The sequence below is a fragment of the Orcinus orca genome, chromosome 3 (genome assembly GCF_937001465.1).
Source record: "Orcinus orca chromosome 3, mOrcOrc1.1, whole genome shotgun sequence".
Taxonomy (NCBI): domain Eukaryota; kingdom Metazoa; phylum Chordata; class Mammalia; order Artiodactyla; family Delphinidae; genus Orcinus; species Orcinus orca.
In genome coordinates, this window is record NC_064561.1 from 139,849,553 (window position 1) to 139,870,561 (window position 21,009).

Below are 21,009 nucleotides of genomic sequence, written 5' to 3' on the forward strand. Positions count from 1 at the left end.
CACTATGGAGAAAGTATGGAAGTTCCTTAAAGAACTAAAAATAGAGTTACCATATGACCCAGCAATCCCACTACTGGGCATATACCCAGAGAAAACCATAATTCAAAAAGACACATGCGGGCCTCCCTGGTGGCGCAGTGGTTGAGAGTCTGCCTGCCGATGCAGGGGACACGGGTTCGTGCCCTGGTCTGGGAAGATCCAACATGCCGCGGAGCAGCTGGGCCCGTGAGCCATGGCCGCTGAGCCTGCGCATCCGGAGCCTGTGCTCTGCAACGGGAGAGGCCACAACAGTGAGAGGCCCACATACCACAAAAAAAATAAAAGACACATGCACCCCAATGTTCATTGCAGCACTATTTACAATAGCCAGGTTACGGAAACAACCTAAATGCCCATCAACAGATGAATGGATAAAGAAGATGTGGTACATATATACAATGGAATATTACTCAGCCATAAAATGGAATGAAATTGGGTCATTTGTTGAGACGTGGTTGGATCTAGAGACTGTCATACAGAGTGAAGTAAGTCAGAAAGAGAAAAACAAATATCGTATATTAATGCATATATGTGGAACCTAGAAAAATGGTACAGATGAACTGGTTTTCAGGGCAGAAATTGAGACACAGATGTAGAGAACAAACGTATGGACATCAAGGAGGGAAAGCGGTGGGGGGTGGGGGTTGTGGTGTGATGAATTGGGCGATTGAACAAAATAAAAATTAAAAACTAATAAAAAAAATAAAACATTTTACTAGCTGTCCTATTCTGTGGAATAAGTTATAGGAAAAAAACAAAAAAAAAGGAGGTCACTGGAAAGAAAGAACTGCCTCTATCTGCAAATGATACAATTATTTATGGGGAAATTCTTAAGGAATCTAAAAAAATACTACTAGAAATAACAAATGTATTAAGGTCTTGGGACATAGTTAAGACAAATAGATCAAAGAAAGTACAGAGTCCAAATATAGACCCCACCTATAACTAATAACCTAAATTTCATCAAAATAAAAACTCATCAAAAGACACTATTAAGATATGAGTATTCAAGGCACAGACTGGCAGAAAGTATTTTAATACATTCAAAGAACTAGTTTCAAAACTAAATAAACAAACAGATATCAAAAAAGAAAAAAAAAACTATATAAAGATCTTCTGCAACTAAACAATAAAAAGACAACCCAGATAATGGATAAAAGGCTAAAGACACTACACAAAGGAAGATATACAAATGGCCAGTTAAAAGATACAAATATACTGAACATCACCGTCATTAGAAAAATGCAAATACAGATCACAATGAGATACCATAAACACCCATTAAAGTGGCCAGAATTTAAATGGCCACTGACACCAGACACTGTTAAGGATGTGAAGCCACTAGAATGTTCATACATTGCCGGTGAGAATGTGAAATGGCACCAGCATTTTGGCTAGAGATTTGACAGTTTCTTAGAAAGTTAAACAAAGACTTACCCTTACCTCAACGACTCCACTTCTAGGTATTTACCCATAAGAAATGAAAACACATTATCATAAAAAGACCAATGTGATAATGTTTATAGCCTTTATTATAGTAGCACCAAATGAAATTACCTCAAAGTCTATCAACAGACAAATAGATTTTAAAAGTGTTGTAGATTGATACACCAGTATAATATGCATCAATAAAACAAAATGAATTATTGATACATGCAAAAACATGAATAAATCCCTTACACATTATACTGAGCAAAATAAGCCAGACTTAAGAGTACACACTGTATATTCTGCAATATGTTCATTTTGTATGCTTTCCAGAACTATATAGAATTCTAGAACAGGACTAATTTATGGTGAAAAAAGTCAAGAATTTATTGCATTGGTAGATTAACTGGAAAAAGAATATGAATGAAGGAATTTGGGGGGCTGATTGGAAATATTCTCCATCTTTATAGTGGTATGTATTACACAGGTGTACCCATTTATCAAAATTCATCAAATTTGGGACTTCCCTGGAGGTCCAGTGGTTAAGACTTCACCTTCCAGTGCAGAGGGTGTGGGTTCGATCCCTGGTCAGGGAGCTAAGATTCCACATGCCTTGCAGCCAAAAAACCAAAACATAAAACAGAAGCAATATTGTAACAAATTCAATAAAGACTTTAAAAACATAAAAATAAATAATTTTTTAAAATTCATCAAGTTGTTCACTTAACATTTGTACATTTCAACATATAGAAATATATCAAAAACTGTAAATAAAAAAATGAAAAATGCTAAAAATTTATGTAAATCCAAATAAATCTAAAAGATTTCATCTTCACAGGTCATAGTATGCATGGTAAAAAAACTATGAGCTGTTAAGAGGGTTCCTTTAGAACCTCTGGACCCAATTAACAAATGAAAAATGGGGAAAATTGTTGGACGACCTTTAACCAATACAACATTTTTTTCAGGTGGCACAACTGTTTATACTTAGTAAGTTGAGTATCCTTGGTGTAAGAATAGTCCCAGGAAAATTCAATCCTTAGCATAAAAATGTATTTCCATCTTGGCATATGATGGTCAGGAAAGGAACCTGTAGTTCCAATATAAGCTTAGAATGGCAGGGGAAAATTGTGGTTATGCCATTAATAAAACCATGACTTCTTGGACTAAAAAAATGAAAATGGAAAATCATTCTTACACCACAGAAATTTATTTTTACTGTAATTCCCCTCTCTATCCTCCACTTTCCTTTATGGAAGAAAGGTGGATACTTGAGGAATTTGCTCAAATGGAGTAAGAAAAAAGTTCTTGTTTCTCCAATGTCAACTAGAGTTTTTCTCTATCTCTGTAAGGGATGTGGACTAAACTTCCATTTCTTATAAAGATAAAGGGATCATCATAGAGGCTGGATGTGGTTAGAAATTCCACAATAATAAAATGCAAGATTGCCATGTACCTTCCATAGCCAAATGAAACAATGATATTTAGACTGATTCTTTGTAAGTTGTTTTTGTTATATAGCATGGCTGTATTTAATATCTATTGTGGTTTTCACCTCAACCTCATTTTCAGCCTACACTTATATTCTTTCTTCAATCATCCTCAGTTTTAGCCAAACAACCTTTTTTGGCACTCTGCTCCATGTTTTGAGTAGTTGTTTTCCTTTCAAGTTTCCTAAATAGTTAGAGGGCTCTGCACTTATGTGATGACCCAGAAAGCTTGTGGATGACAAAATTGAAGATAAGCATTTAAACAGAGGCAATGAATTCCACTGGTCCTGCAAGAGAGTAAGTAAAGCTGCAAGAAATTCAAACCCAGGAAACAGAAAGCTAACCATTTTTAAAACATTGGCCTTTCTCAAATATTTGGTTTAGTTCATGCAAGATAATTTTATAAACAGAAGAGACAGTTTTCTTTCTTCTGAACCAAATGAATGAATCAAATTATATCAATAGTGCCCTCATTCATTACACCACCATTTTGTGTCTTCTTGAGGAACCCAAAATAATAGAGGAAAGAACAAGGGCTTTCTAGAGTCTGGCAGAATTTTGAATTTACCGTGTTGGGAAAGTTTTTTAATCTTAAAAAGTTCTAGTTGTCTGCCCATAATTAGGATAATGGTGACCTCTAGGACTGTTTTATATTTTACACACACACACACACACACACACACACACACACACACACACACACATGCAGAGAGATCTGAATGCAAGGCACAGTGCTTAGCACAAAGCACTAGATAAACTGGAATTTGTTCAACCTGGCTCCTGAATCAAATGACAATTTGTTCATGAGAGTCTTGCCCTCAAGTCACGAGTGCTGCTATTCCCCATTTCATTTGGCCCTCAGGATTTATGGATGCACTGAATGAAAAAACACAAAATGACCATTTCCTGCATTAAAATTCTAACCCATCATTTGGAACACTTACCAAACGCTATTCCTGGTTATTTAGTTGCAAAGGAAATACAGACAGCAAAGACTATTACGGTTTATTATTTTAATAATCCCTATAAAACAATTATTATCCCTCATTTTGCATCAACTCAGAGAGAAATATTCTTCAGAAAATTTGCATATATCAAAGATAACTACCTTGAACAGGGCACCAAGCTATGTACATAGGCACAATAAATACTTTTTAAAAGACATTAATTTTTAAAGGATTCTTTGATTTAAGAAAATAAAAATAAGTAAATTAGGAAATCAAGAATTAAAGAGCACATTTTGTTTCACTGAATAAATGAACTAAATATTTTTATATGGGGAAAAGAATCTCTTAGGATAATGAAACTATAGAATGAGGTTTTGCTTGTGACTCATTTTCCAGAAACCTAAGGGAAAACTTAGGGGCATGTATTTTAAATGATGATGTGGTTCAGTCTTTAAATGTAAAAGAAAAAAAAGTCAACTATTCATCTCATTGCATTTTCATATGCCAAAATCACCTGGAATGTTATTATGTGCTTATGATTCAGAAGTACAGGTGCTGAGACATTACTTGCCACTTAAAAAACATATATATATATATGAAGCATGTTTATAGTTTTTATTCTTTCTATCATTATATATGTTTGAAAACCTGACAGTAATTGAGAGAGGGCCACCATAACAATTTACTTGGTATATTGAATCCATAAATGTGCTGAAATGAAATATACTACAGAAAATAGTCTTTGATTTTTTTTAATGTACATGTTATCCTTGATAGCATTTGGGCATTGAAAGTTTTAATTTCAAAAATCAAGTCCAATGAATAAAATACATCCTAAATATGACAACTCCACCCAGAAGCAAATTAATTTTGTTACCTATTTTTATATTAATTATTCATTAAAGTTCTGACTAAAATATGGAATTACAGTGCCTACTACAAAGTTGATATGAAATAATTTAAAATAGTTTCAAGGCACTAATTTCATACAGTTCTGTAACATTTTAATGACCCTTTTGAACATTCTAAGCAATTATTATAAGAAAATAAAAAAGATGCAGTGTGATTTATTTGTTAGAAATTTATTTTAACATAAACACCTCAGTGCATATATGGGTTTGATGTTAAATACTAACAATCTACTTTTAAAATCTACTGTCAATGTTTACTTGTAATCAGATATGCTTAATTTAGCCAGTTGGTTCCTGGCAGTACCTCTAGTAGCGGGAAATTATCATAAGCCAATATATCTCGATTGCAACAGCCTGTACCTTTATTGTCTGTCCAGATTCTTTTCACATCAGGTCTATAATGAAAAACTAAGTCACAAACAGAGGTATTAGAAGATTCACAATAGGGCCAATGTTCTCTGGACCAAATCAAATTTTCAATAACTCATAAGGTAATTCGAGAGCTTCTATTATATAATCCTTCAACAAACAATTAAATTCTACAGATCTTTTTTCATTGAACAGTCCAGTCAGCATATATGTTAATATACATAACCCATACCATAAATAAAAAGTAAATTGAAGCATACGTTTAAAGCCCTTGATTTTTGTGGAAAATGTTTAAGCACGAATTAAAGTCAAACATTTATATTGGTGGATTTGGTAGCAGGGTTGGGTTCTCAAGAGAGATAACACGTCCCAAACGTATGTTCCATTCCCCTCTCAATCCCATTCATAAAGTGCCTTTCTGTTACGCAATGGGATCACTCTGCTTGGTAATGAACACAGTCTGATGTTTAGCGTTAACTGATTGTATATACAAAGGAGACAGCATCACTCATCTTTACTTAAAAACAAAACTTAAGCAAGGTGCTTAGGCAGAGGCACCTTTGCACCGGAGTCAAAGGAAGCAAACATAAGAATGTGACAGAAATAGGGAATCGGAACGGACAACAAATGGGCACATTACTCAGGAAAGCTCAGAGGATAGTCTTTGAAACGCAGCAGTAAACCAGTTGTGTGGACAGCGATAAAGGCTTGCTTACTTCTGGGAAGAGTCAAGCCCCAATGGGTTTGCTTTTTCCGTTGATACTACTAGGACCCTAACTGAAGAAAGAGGACTATGGGAACCCTAACACTGGCTTCTCCTTTCTTAGCGCGCTCTTAACCAAGCGGTATTCGCTCTATCCCGACTCCAGTAGAGTTCGCAACCCCGAACCTCGCCATAAGTCCGTGTGTCTGCACCGCGATCACAACCAGGCAAGCCAGGAGGGACAATCAATGCCAATACGAGATTGCATGCTCCTCTGACTTTTGTTTGCTCAAGTTTACGTTTTAGACACTATAATCCTCCTTGTGGAGCCTAGAAAGATAATGTATACTCTTACCCGCGTCAAAACATCCCTAGTTACAGCCCCGCGGAGCGTAGAGGAACCCAGTTCTGTTCCATGGACCAAGTCAGAACCGCATCCCCGCGGGTGGCTGCCTAAGACCTTCCCTTAGATCGGGCGCAGTTTATGCTGGGAGCGAGGGAGAAAGCATCTTTCTCAATTCCTCCCGAGGCCACACTTTCTATATAGACCCACCTGCATGGGAGCTTCGTGTCTCATTGTTCGCAAAGTGTCCTCTCTCCCTGGCTAAGACAGTGCTGGCCCGGGAGCCCGATCAAGCGTGCACAGCCCGCGCGCTTCACGCTCCACACTGCACTCTTGGGGTTCGCTAACCGGCTCCAACATCAGCACCGGAGCTGTCCCTTCCTGGCGCCGCACACGCGTACTGGCTGGGAGCCCCGCGTGCTCCTGGGAGTTGTAGTCTAACCCTGCTGAGCTTTCCAGCAAACCGGTGAGCCGTGAACTACATTTCCCGGCAAGCCAGCATAAAAACGGGCTGCTCCTCCTGTTGGACTCGGCCGCCGAGCCTCCCTTCTCTTTTGGAATCGCTCCCGGTTGTTGCTGCTCTCAGCCTCACAGACCATTTCCTCGCAAGGTGCAGGCGAAAAGTGACCCCGGCTCATCTCAGCTGGAGATTTTTCTTTGCTACCTATCGCTTTCCGAAGCTAGATTGTGATTTTTCTTGTTAGGAAACGCACTACCTTGTGCTAATTCCCAATCTAAACGAAACCTGCGCTGCATTCTGGAACTCTCCGCGCTACACCTCCCCATCCTGAATCGGGAAAGTTTATACATTTCCATAGGCAGAGTGGGGTGGTTTTACAATCTCATTCACCAAACGCGGGGGAGAACGAGAATGAATGGCACACACATAAAGAAAGTGGTTTACTCACACAATTGCATTGAGAAGGCACCCACGCGCGCGCGTACACACACACACACACCAAAGTCCATCAAAGCGAGATTTCACTCAGAGCATGCAGAGGAACTCCCTTCTGCTTACCTTTCCATACAGCTCCATTGCAACTCAAGGTTCCGAAATTCTTAGTAATCCCTCCTGCTACAAACGAGGTTAAGGTCTCACGCAGGAAGGGAAGCTAAACGCACTACACAATGGAAGGGGTGGGGGTGGCGGCTGGCGGAGGGAGAAACGAGGGACGAGGAAGCACAGCTAATTTAGATAGATGGTTTCTTTTCTCTGGAGGGAGAGTGTGGAGGCTTCAAGTACCAGCTGCAGAGAAAGAGCTGAGAGTCTCTTAGGAAGTGCCAGGGGCGCGATCGTGCAGGGCAGCCCCTCCCCAGGCCCTCCCCCAGACACCTTCCACCGTCATTAGTGCGCACACACGGCCGCTGCTGGCCCAGGGCTGGAGAGCTGATAGGGCACCGGGTTATTTACCCAAAGGAAGTCACAGAAAATGAACACATTCATCACCAGAGCCTAGAAGCACCGTCACAGAACAAGATAGGAGACCTCTATTAAGTTATCCTGTCCTTTCTTTAACACAGAGTCATGCCTTACATTACAATCATGCTCCTCCAGACTAGTTCAAAAATAGTTTTGAAATCTCGGAACTGTACTTTTATTACCCTTATCTTTTCCCCTCAGTTCACAAATATGTGTGACTATCCATATTCTCTGTACCGATCTAAAAACTCTCTTTTCCCCTTAAGAGTAAATGTTAATCAGTCCAGTAATCATCCCCGCCTTTCACGTGTGGTCAAAAATTGGAGGCAGAATGGGAAAAGAATTAACTTGATACTGACAGAGACATGGAAGTAATAACTTAAAACTGCTTGAAACTCCATTGCACTAGACAAAGCAGTAGAACGGAGGTTCTTAAACTTAAATGTGCTTGAAAATCTCTTGGGGGTGTTAAAATTCATATTCTCAAGGCATGCATAGAGATTCTGATTCACTGGAAGTGACGAGGTGTCTGGGAATTAGCATTTTAAACAAACACTCCAGCAATTCTGAGGCAAGTTGTCCTTAAACAGAGAAACACTGCCTTAAAATTTTTTATGTGTAAGAATTTTTCAAAAATACAAACCTCGAAAACGTCACAGACTGACTCAATATTGCAACAACAATGCATTGGGAACCTACCATGTTCAAAATGTCCCAATAATTTTAGATTGTGTTTTTGTTTTTGCCGCTTTTTTTTTTTAAGAAATCTAAGATCTGTCTTCTAATCTTGCAATCAATGAGAATGGAATTGATATCACCTAGGTAAATAGTTTTTATAGCTATTCAGAAAACACATTTGAAAATGCTCCCCTCATAGGGGAGCATTGGTTATGTGAGGTTTCAAGCAATTTCATTTAAGTTAGCTAATAGCAAATAAAATTAAAAGGTAAAAACCAATATCTATATGTTTCTTGATAGATTATTACACATAAGCCTTCTGCAGATCTTTTGTAGATCTATGTAAAGGTACACTTCTTTATAAATTTTTTCCAAGAGAAGTACCAACAAAGTAATACTGACACTTAAATGTGTATAATTATTGGCATTTAATAATAAAAATATGCACAGCTACTTAGAGCTTGTCTTTCTTCAAAAAAATTTCCTATAATTTTCATACTATCATCATCACCTTCTGAACTTCTCAGAATTCAAAGAGTCTGATACCACAGAACATGTTGAAATATTATAAGTGTTGAACCCTCTTGGATTTACTATTATTTGAGAAGTTCATCCCTTCTTAAAATTTTATTACAATGATTTACCCCCTCAGTTTTCTAGTATGTCTTTTATTTGTGGAAGAACCCATGAAAATTGAGTTGAGGAAAAAAAAAAAAAACATTGTGAAAGGTTTTGGGGAACTTAGTTCTGTCCTGTTTCTCCTGCCTCAGTTGGTTATTTAAGTGGGTGAAGGGAGTAAAAAAAAAAGCTAGTCAGGGATCAACTCAACAAACAAAAGTGGACTGGAACTGATTATCTCCCTAAAGTCAGAAGAGCACTTTATCTTTGCTTGAAATTAGGCCACCATCTGTGAGTTTCATTCCCAAGGTCACCAGACGACTGCTGGAGCTCCATCTCTTATATCCACATTCTAGCCAGCAGGAAGGAAGATATGATGAAGAAGGGCATTCCAGCATCCCTTTTAATACACCAGTGCTCTTACATTACAGTGCCTAGACCTTAATCTTATGATCATACCTACTTGCAAGGTAGGCTGGGAAATGTAGCCCCTATTCTGGGTAAACTTGTGCCCAGCTGAAAATCAGGAATTCTGTTATAAAATGGGTACTGGGGAAGAACAGGTGCTGGCAGACAGCTGGTAATCTCTCCTACAGGGCATAAGGGGGACTATAAGATAAATCTTGCTACTTTTTTCCTTTAGCAATTTTACTGAAATGTGAATGTCTAATAATTTTAAAATTTATCCATTCCCAGGGAGCTCTGTAATTTAACAGCAATCAAAGCCTTAAAATCAAGGAATTACCCAAAGGTTAGAATAGTCTGGCTCTTGTTGAGGAAATAAGGAAAAAGGGAAGTCTTCTCCACTTACATATGAATCTGGGGTTAGTTGACATTAAAATGGTTTTAAAAGGCACAGTAGAGTTAAGTGAAGGCAAAGAGCCCGCCAGTGAGTGTCACAAAGTATGTAACATGAGCACTTCCCCATATTAGAAAGTAGAGCAGGCTCAAGGTCCTGAGGTCCAGAGAGCGTGACTTACCCAGGGTCACATAGATCATTAGAGGGATAGCTGAGATAAGAACACTTAAATCTTTGTCTTTGGATTCAGTTTTCTTTTCATTGTCTGACATCACTCTTCATTATTGACTGACTATCCTGTGTTTATCTGATATTTACTAGCATTTACTTTGTTTTTTGTATTTATCTAGTTTATCTATTATTCACTTTGTTGTTATCAGTCCTTGTCTATATCAGCTCTATTAAACAGTAAAATTCTATCAAGTAGGGTTAAATGGGGATAATTTATTAGGCTAAACAAACCCAAGAACAAGGATAATTATTATTAGTAATGATGATATTGGTTAAATGAAAAATAGCATTAGATATTTTGTTTCTACCATTGTTACTATCTCTCTGTTAGGACTTACACTGAAAAATAAAATGACTGAGGCTTGGTATAAGAGATAAGTATGACCCTGGGGATTCACTTACTCCCTCATGCATGCCTTACTCAAATCCACTGTGCAAGGATATGGCTGGGTGTCTAATCCTAGGTGTTTCTGGGACCATTTCCAAACAAACAGGAGGTTTTTCTAGACTGAGGCCCATTACCTTTGTCTGACTCTGTGTTAAAGCTGTCTTTGATTTCAACTTTGTGCAGCATCTCTATCAAGAATTGCTATTGATTGTCTCATGTTGCCTTTGGAAGAAATTGAATATCCCCATGATGTTATTGATCTCTTTTTAATTAAAAGGAAAATAATTTTAACTCATTCTTGCTCATGATTTTGCTTATGGACACCTAGCCAGCAAGATGTTGGGGCAGGATTTGAAGCTCAGGGTTATCTGATTCCAAAGCCCAGATTCTTGCCCATAGTTTTTCTCACAAAAGGCAATATTGAGAGGGCAGATAGCAGAAGCAAGAAGAACTACAATCCTGCAGCCTGTGGAACAAAAACCACATTCACAGAAATATAGACAAGATGAAAAGGCAGAGGGCTATGTACCAGATGAAGGAACAAGATAAAACCCCAGAAAAACAACTAAATGAAGTGGAGATAGGCAACCTTCCAGAAAAAGAATTCAGAATAATGATAGTGAAGATCATCCAGAACCTCGGAAAAAGAATAGAGGCGAAGATCGAGAAGATGCAAGAAATGTTTAACAAAGACCTAGAAGAATTAAAGAACAAACAAACAGAGATGAACAATACAATAACTGAAATGAAAAATACACTAGAAGGAATCAATAGCAGAATAATTGAGGCAGAAGAACAGATAAGTGACCTGGAAGACAGAATGGTGGAATTCACTGCTGCAGAACAGAATGAAGAAAAAAGAATGAAAAGAAATGAAGACAGCCTAAGAGATCTCTGGGACAACATTAAATGCAACAACATTCACATTATAGGGGTCCCAGAAGGAGAAGAGAGAGAGAAAGGACCCGAGAAAATATTTGAAGAGATTATAGTTGAAAATTTCCCTAACATGGGAAAGGAAATAGCCACCCAAGTCCAGGAAGTGCAGAGAGTTCTATACAGGATAAAGCCAAGGAGAAACACACAGAGACATATAGTAGTCAAATTGGCAAAAACTAAAGACAAAGAAATTTATTGAAAGCAGCAAGGGAAAAAATACAAATAATATACAAGGGAACTCCCATAAGGTTAACAGCTGATTTCTCAGCAGAAACTCTACAAACCAGAACGGAGTGGCATGACATATTTAAAGTGATGAAAGGGAAGAACCTACAACCAAGATTACGATACCCAGCAAGGATCTCATTCAGATTTGATGGAGACATCAAATGCTTTACAGACAAGCAAGTGCTAAGAGAATTCAGCACCACCAAGCCAGCTCTACAGCAAATGCTAAAAGAACTTCTCTAAGTGGGAAACACAAGAGAAGAAAAGGACCTACAAAAACAAACCCAAAACAATTAAGAAAATGGTCATAGGAACATACATATTGATAATTACCTTAAACGTGAATGGATTAAATGCTCCAACCAAAAGACACAGGCTTGCTGAATGGATACAAAAAGAAGACCCATATATATGCTGTCTTTAAGAGACCCACTTCAGACCTAGGGATACATACAGACTGAAAGTGAGGGGATGGAAAAAGATATTCCATGCAAATGGAAATCAAAAGAAAGCTGGAGTAGCAATACTCATATCAGATAAAATAGACTTTAAAATAAAGGATGTTACAAGAGACAAGGAAGGACACTACATAATGATCAAGGGATCAATCCAAGAAGAAGATATAACAATTATAAATATATATGCATCTAACATAGGAGCACCACAATACATAAGGCAACTGCTACCAGCTATAAAAGAGGAAATTGACAGTAACACAATAATAGTGGGGGACTTTAACACCTCACTTACACCAATGGACAGATCATCCAAAATGAAAATAAATAAGGAAACAGAAGCTTTAAATGACACAATAGGCCAGATAGATTTAATTGACATTTACAGGACATTCCATCTAAAAACAGCAGATTACACTTTCTTCTCAAGTGCGCACAGAATATTCTCCAGGATAGATCACATCTTGGGTCACAAATCAAGCCTCAGTAAATTTACGAAAATTGAAATCATATCCAGCATCTTTTCTGACCACAACGCTATGAGATTAGAAATGAATTACATGGAAAAAAACGTAATAAACACAAACACATGGAAGCTAAACAATATGTTACTAAATAACCAAGAGATCACTGAAACAATCAAAAAATACCTAGAGACAAATGACAATGAAAACACAATGATCCAAAACCTATGGGATGCAGCAAAAGCAGTTCTAAGAGGGATGTTTATAGCTATACAAGCCTACCTCAAGAAATAAGAAAAATCTCAAATAAACAATCTAACCTTACACTTAAAGGAACTAGAGAAAGAAGAACAAACAAAACCGAAAGTTAGCAGAAGGAAAGAAATCATAAAGATCAGAGCAGAAATAAATGAAATAGAAACAAAGAAAACAACAGCCAAGATCAGTAAAACTAAAAGCTGGTTCTTTGAGAATATAAACAAAATTGATAAACTATTAGCCAGACTCATCAAGAAAAAGAGGGAGAAGACTCAAATAAATAAAATTAGAAATGAAAAAGGAGAAGTTACAATAGACACCGCAGAAATACAAAGCATCCTAAGAGACTACTACAAGCAACTCTAGGCCAATAAAACGGACAACCTGGAAGAAATGGATAAATTCTTAGAATGGTATAAGCTTCCAAGACTGCACCAGGAAGAAACAGAAAATATGAACAGACAAATCACAAGGAATGAAATTGAAACTGTGATTAAAAATCTTCCAACAAACAAAAGTCTAGGACGAGATGGCTTCACCGGTGAATTCTATGAAACATGTAGGGAAGAGCTAACAGCAATCCTTCTCAAACTCTTCCAAAAAATTGCAGAGGAAGGAACACTCCCAAACTCATTCTATGAGGCCCCATCACCCTGATACCAAAACCAGACAAAGATACTACAAAAAAAGAAAATTACAGACCAATATCACTGATGAATATAGAAGCAAAAATCCTCAACAAAATACTAGCAAACAGAATCCAACAACACATTAAAAGGATCATACACCATGATCAAGTGGGATTTATCCCAGGGATGCAAGGATTCTTCATTATATGCAAATCAATCGATGTGATACACCATATTATGAAACTGATGTATACAAACCATATGATCATCTTAATAGATGCAAAAAAAGCTTTTAAAAAAAAGCAATATTGATTCAAGATAATATGTTTAAAATGTCTTTCAAAGAAGTTTTACTAGACTTTGTTGCTGTTGTTGACCTTGCTTGGGAACAAGGATACTACATAGAGTTCTCTCATGGAATTACTGGGTTACTTATATCTTTTCATACATTTTTAAATTTGAAAACTGTCAACATTGTCAGATACTGATTCATTTGATGCACTAGAGATATTACTAAGGAGCTTTGTATCAATTTCAGATCTTTTGGTAAAGTGTATATGTTATATTTCCAAATCATAGAAGATAGCTTTAGAATAAACAGATTATAATTATGCAGATTATGAGAAAAACAAAGGAATTTTAAACGACAGTCTGCACATTTCATGCAAAGTACTTATTCAGCTACAGGTTTCAGATTGGTAATCTTGAGTGAAGGTTATGTGACCTACATCTTTACAGAAGCCAGGTCTTACTTCCAAAGAGCTAGATATCATTATCTTTTTAAAACAATTATTTTGTAAAGCTATTACAAATTTTGAAAATAATTTTATAATCAAGACCCAACTTAATTATGTCGAGTGTAGATATTAAATTTTCTACCTCTAGGCTTCTGACCAGTCAAAAAAGAGTCAATCTAACATACTAACTCTGAGAACAAAGGGTGGCCCTAAGCAGCATCTCTTAGAATTGCAACAGTGTGGAGTGTGTGTGTGTGTTTTGGGGGTGAAGGTGGGAGGTTGAGGGGTGAGATGGAAGAACATGCTGTGGGCACCCAGCCAGAGCACCTGTGACAGCCAGCCTGCACGCCTTCAATAGCTCTAAGCTAAGCTTATATCTAAGAGCCAAGTCTAGCTAAGAAGAATGAGGCTCATGACAAACATCTATGTCCTGAACTTCCATAGCACTTAAAACATGACAGACTAGTACATGAAGAAGCGTTCTTACAGATGATCTAGCTGAATCCTCCCATTTTATGCATTATAAATTAGATTCCAGTAAAGTGAAATGACCTGCCTAAAGTACCACATGTCATCCGATGCCATTGAAGGGCTCTAACAAATATTGGAAAAAAAGCTATCTTGAAAGTACATCACAATTTATTAATATAGTCAATTTTATGTGTATTAATAATTTTCATTGAGTTATTTTTAGGTTTACATTTTATACTTTAAAATGCACAGTCAGAAAGGATAAGACACCACCCTCATCCTCAAGTGGGGTTCCAAACTAGTTCAGAAGAGCAGATAAACAGGTAACAGATAACAAGATATCAGTGGCAGAGATAACACAAACCTGGGCCTGATTAGCTGCCTGCCCACTCTTCTCATTAGTAACTGCTTTAAAGATTTATAGGAAAGAGTAATCAGTTCAAGGATATTCTATGGAGAAGTAAATTATGCCTCTGAATAAGAAGGTATCCGATTGTAAATGTAGAAGGCAAGACAAAGACTAGAAGACCTTCAAAGGGACTTAAGGATTATTTAGTATTTTTCTGAGTTTGCAGATAAAGGCTCAAATATGGGTGATGACTCACCTAGCATCACAATACTTAATAACTGAGCCAAGACTAATATGCAATTCACATGACATTAAGACCAGAGTTCTTTGTAAATATACAACATTTCAACAATCACTACTTTGGACTTGAACACTTATTTGCTATCTCATAACTTAACCAAACTTTTGCTCAAAAATCATGAAATTACCACACATTAAATCAGAACTCAAAAACCTCCTCCAGAAAGTTATGTGATCTGATGGTTATCTCTCCTATGCTGGCTGAGAAACAGGGTATAAAATCTAAGGAAAGCTGAAGTATAATACTTTCCTTTTCACATAAGGGCTTGTTAAATATTTTAAATTTTATTATTTTAAAAATGTGACATAAGCTACTGAACCAGGTTTTATTATTTTTCTAATTGAAATAAAGTTTGACTCAAGTCCCCACATATTAAGATGGTTAGAAAGTTCAGTATCAACTGATCTGACAGAAATGGGGGCAAGGGTTTCTCCTTCCTCCCTCCTCAGATTACACAGAACACTGAAGGACAGGGAGCACAGCAAAATGGTACATGCTGGACATCTCTGATGGTCACTGATGCTGCTTTTTTTCAGGTCAACATGGCCCATTTGTAGTCAGGTAGCACCATTCTCCCCATGCCAAGCTAGGCCACAGAGATTCTGATCAAAATCCCAAGGTCATAGGCACAGAGTGTATCAGTTAGCTTTGCTGGGTAACAAATAATCTCAAAACTTAGTGATTTAAACATTCTTGATTCATGATTCTATGGGTTGACAATTGGGGCTGGACTTTGTTGAGTGGTCTTTCTGTCTCACTTGGGTTTACACATACCTCTGTGGTGAGCTACAAGTCAGCAAAGTGGCTTCTTGGATTGTTTGGCTATCAGATGGGGAATGGGAGAAGGACCATGCCATGTGTCTTTCATAGAGTAGGATATTTCAAATCTGTTCACATGGCAGTTTTCCAGGTTCTAAGAGAAAGAGCAGAAACATGCAAGGCCTCCTGAGACCTAGATTTGGAACTGGCATATCATCCCTTCCACTCCATTATATTTACCAGAAGACATCACAGTTCAGCTCAGATTGAAGAGGTGGAGAAATAAACTCCACTTCTTGACAAGAGGAGCTGAACAGTCACATTTCAAAAGGACTCAGATACAGGAAGCTGTGGAGACTGTGGCCACTGTTTCAACTTGCCACACACAGCCCAGCATTGCATCAAGGCTCTACCATCAACGGCTCTGCATTTCCATGAGCACCTGCCTCTGCTGCTCTTCACCAGAACTCCCACCACCTCCCTGGCTTCAGGGGATCTATCAACCTCACAGAGCCCCTCTTCAATCCTCAATCACAGTACTTCTGCTGGTTAAGTTTCTCTTTGAGTAATCCAGTTTCATTATTTACATGGACCTAAGCCTTTAATAACAAAGTCATGTTCAGAAAATTCCTTCCAGCATACCTACAACAACTGATTACTCCTTCTTCTGACTGTTAACTATCCCCGGGAGGTAAGGAAAGTTAAGGATTCCTGGACAAAAGAACTCACAAGCCTCATCACCCCTACTGCAAGGAAAGAACACCTTTCATTCTTCCGTGATCATCTTATGGAGAAAAGGGAGACTCGATCATTTCCCAACAGATATTCTGTCACATTTAATTCTCAGTTACTCTCCCTGCCACAAAATCTATAGGAAACTTGAGCTAGAAGTATTATCAATCATCTCCAAAACAAATTTTTGTAAGCAATATTTTGTCCACAAAGCTGTTGCCTATGTCAAATAAATCTTTTTCTTCTGTCTGACCCTTGTGCTCTTTTATAGTCTGAGTATGTATGTGTTCCTGAAAGGAGGGATATTATATCATTATAAAGCACACATTTAACTCTGGTCAAAGCACTTATAGTTGAAGTACACTTTTCTTTAGATTGCCATGACTCATTGAAAGACGCATTTTCTTGATTTCATTTGCTAATGACCCTGATGTAAGCAACAGTTTTTTTTTTCTTTATAGTAACAAAGACCTATTCAAGGAGAAGTTATTAAACTATTAAAAATCAGATTTAGTACAGATTCCATACTAGCATAGACTAGTACCTTGTCTTTAGGAAGGCCAGAGTGTTCTACAAGAAGGAGAAGGAGGGTGAGAGAGTCATATTTGCTAAGACTTACTTTATATTAGGAACCCTGCTGGACATTTTGCATAGTTTAACTTAATGTTTACATTAGCAAGAGGCAAATATGGGGCTTCCCTGGTGGCGCAGTGGTTGAGGGTCCACCTGCCGATGCAGGGGACATGGGTTCGTGCCCCGGTCCAGGAAGATCCCACATGCCGTGGAGCGGCTGGGCCCGTGAGCCATGGCCGCTGAGCCTGCGTGTCTGGAGTCTGTGCTCCACAACGGGAGAGGCCACAACAGTGAGAGGAAAAAAAAAAAAAAGAGGCAAATATGATTGTTGTCTGGATAAACAGGCAAAGATTGTACAGTCAAACTGGGTAATTGGTAGAAAATTTAATAAAGGGGCTATTTACAGAGCCATGGCAGTGTTAGTGGAAACCAACAAGAGACAGCAGTGTACCCTGGGACTAGAAGCAACAGAGAACCAGGGAGAAGTTACAGCCAGATGGCTAAAGTCCAGGAAGGAAGCATTGAAGAGAGAAGAAACTACTGTGGAAGATGGAGACTGCACTGGAAGGAAATAACCAGCCTTCCACCTTCTGTCCCCTGCCAGCTCCCCATTGGCTAAACCCAGTCAGAATCATGAGCCTTGGAATCTGTTGATTCAGCCTCCTAAGACAGAGAGCAGAGTAAAGAATGGCAGAGTAGGGTGGAAAAGGAGGGTAAATAGGAGGTATCAGCACACTGTCCCATTTTAAAGATGAGCAAATTGAGAGTCAAAGCAAATAATAACTTTTGCAGGTCACAGAGGCAAAACAAAATTTAAACTCAGATCTTTCTAGTTCTCTTTGCATTCATTATATGTATTAACTATGCTATTAAGCTTGGTTAAGAGAAAAATAATCTGTAATTTCATCATAGGGAGTTTTCCCAAAATTCCAACTCCATTTTCCTCATTTAACTTTCACAGCCTTAACATCCCCAGGACTATACAATCAAGTGTGTACATACATCATCACATTTCAACTGGACCCTTGAATAATTTCTATGTACCATCTCTTTTTTGTCTGCTTTTATTATTGTTTCCTAATGTGAACAATTTCACTAGTGAAGTTTTTAATTCCTCAAGTCAACAAATACTTATGAATTGCCCAATGTGCACCATAGTTGTTTTTGACACTGTAGAGGATACAACTGACATATTTGCATGGTCTGTACTTTTAAGTGCTTATAATCCTATTTTTTTAATGAAGGACTATATGCTCCAGGAGACCAGGGGTCCTATTTAAGTTGTTCACTACTATTTAATAACTACCTGGCAGATGGTAGGTGCTCAACAAATTTTGATGAATTTAAATGTAAAATACTGAAAAACAAATATAATGAAGCTCATAAGTGTGTGGCACATGTAGTAAAGGGTTAGAGGTCTGGGAAGATGAAGCTCAGGGAGGATCAGCAAAGAGCAAGGAAGCTTTGGTGGAAATGGAGATGTTCAGAGGAACCTGAAAAGATGAACAAGGTTTAATAGATACAAATGGGAAGGACACTTGGGTACTTTAGAGGACTAGGTTTTTCCTACAGGAAATGAAAGCAAACATGATAAAAGGAAGAAGTTTGCTCTGGAGGAACACACTCTGCCCCTTCTGGTGCCTTCCCAGATCTTTCCTGTCCTCATTCCCCCTCCCCCCACTCTGGAGCATCTCCTTTTCCCAAAAATGTCAGCTGTTTCTGGTTGCATGATATTCAGGAAAACCTGCCTGTCTAGCCTCCTTTCTCAGAATAAGGCTTTGTTTAATGACTTCTAGCACTAAATTAAACATGTGTTTAAGATCCCAGCTTATGTCACAAAAAACAGACACCTAGATCAATGGAACAGAATTGAGAGCCCAGAAATAAACCCACACTCTTATGGTCAATCTATGACAAAGGAGGCAAGAATATACAATGGAGAAAAGACAGTCCCTTCAATAAGTGTTGCTGGAAAAACTGGACAGATACATGTAAAAGAATGAAATTAGTATATTCTCTAACACTGTATACAAAAATAAACACAAAATGGATTAAAGACCTAAATGTAAGATCAGACACTATAAAACTAGAAGAAAACATAGGCAGAACACTCTTTGATATAAATAACAGCAATATTTTGGGGTATCCATCGCCTAATGTATAGGAAATAAAAGCAAAAGTAAACAAATGGGACTTAATTAAACTTAAAAACTTTTGCACAGCAAAGGAAACCATCCACAAAACAAGAAGACAACCTACTGAATGAGAGAAAATATTTGCAAATGATATGACCGATAAGGGATTAATATCCAATATATATAAACAACTCAACATCAAAAATAAATAAATAAACAACAACAACCTGATTAAAAAATGGGCAGAAGAACTGTATACACATTTTTCCAAAGAGGAAATGCAGATGGTCAACAGGCACATGAAAAGATGCTCAACATTGCTAATCATCAGGGAAATGCAAATCAAAACTACAATGAGGTATCACCTCACACCTGTCAATAGGCACAAACTATTGGGTGTAAGATAGGCTCAAGGATGTATTGTACAACACAGGGAATATAGCCAATGTTTTGTAATAACTGCAAATGGAAAGTAACCCTTAAAAATTGTATTAAAATTTTTTAAAAATTAAAAAAGTTCTCAGCTATCACCATCTAGGAAGATTTCCTTGGTTCCTCCAGGCTCCAGGTATATTTGTCCTGTGCTTCTATAGTACTCAGAACTTTGGCCATCATAGCACTTTTTGAGGTGTATTGAGATGGCTTACCTTATGGCCTCTCTCCCCATAGTAAGTGGCAGGAGTTCTGGGACTGTCTCCCTGTTGCCATACAATGTATGAATGACTGTATGTTACCAATAAGCCACAGGGAGGATTTTAAGCTATTTTATGAATATGCTTCTACTTATCTTTTCTCAAATGCTGTATTTCAAGCTGATGAAGATGCTTTTCTGGTGAAGGCATTTTTGGAGCCCTGAAAATTACATTGGGATACAGGGTGACCAACCATTTCAGTTTGCCCAGGACTGAGGACTTTGTTGGGATATAGGATTTTCAATGCTGAATCCTCAAAAGTCACAGCAAACTGAGGTGAGTTGGTCCCACCCTAGTGGGAAATGAAAAACCAATAAAAAGGAGCTTTTTTATGCACTGTGCTATGCCTGTAAACACTAGCTAAGGTTATGTTAGTGCTGAAAAATGTAATTTCTGATCTTGCTTTTTCATCTTTTGACTAATGGAACATTATGTCTTAGTAGAAAAGCTTTCACCCTGTGAAGAGTAGCCAATCAAGAGACTGAGAATTCTTAGGCTCTTCCATTATGTTGCTTTTAGCATACCACAGTAATTGGTTCTCTCCAAGTTCCCAGTTAGTCCTCGTGATTTAACTGATTGTAAGAACTTCCAAGTAGGGAGTTTTCATCTTAGATGTTTCATTACAGATGGATTTGTAGGAAGTGTTTTTGTAGTTGTTGATTTTTTGCTTTTAACTCTCAGAAGCTACTTGAGGGAGAAATTACTTTCATTTCTTAGAGGAGACACTGGGTTGGAACATTCACAACCAAGCACCTCAGCACTATTTGAATTGAGCCCCAGTGAATGGAATTTCAGTTCAATTCACTCCATTATTTCTTTACTGGGTTCCTTGTTTTTGCCTGTAGAGAAAGAGATTGGTGGATGATAGAACAAGGATAAAAATTATGCAAGGTTTTGAGGAATTGATTTTCTTATTCAGGAAA

The 21,009-nt window shown here is 37.7% G+C and overlaps 1 protein-coding gene across 2 annotated transcripts in view; it reads right to left on the bottom strand.

Moving 5' to 3' along the window:
* Positions 1 to 7,503, bottom strand: part of RAB3C (RAB3C, member RAS oncogene family) — a 310,558-nt gene extending 303,055 nt beyond the window's left edge. Inside the window, exon 1 of one of the 2 annotated variants that reach the window (XM_033437880.2) lies at positions 7,249 to 7,503. In XM_033437880.2, coding sequence (XP_033293771.1) covers positions 7,249 to 7,266 — 18 coding nt within the window. In that variant the 5' untranslated portion in view covers positions 7,267 to 7,503. Of the gene's footprint in view, positions 1 to 6,440; positions 6,609 to 7,248 lie in introns of those variants that run through there. The other variant, XM_004275170.3, reaches the window with a different exon arrangement.
* Between the last annotated feature and the right edge of the window lie 13,506 nt (positions 7,504 to 21,009).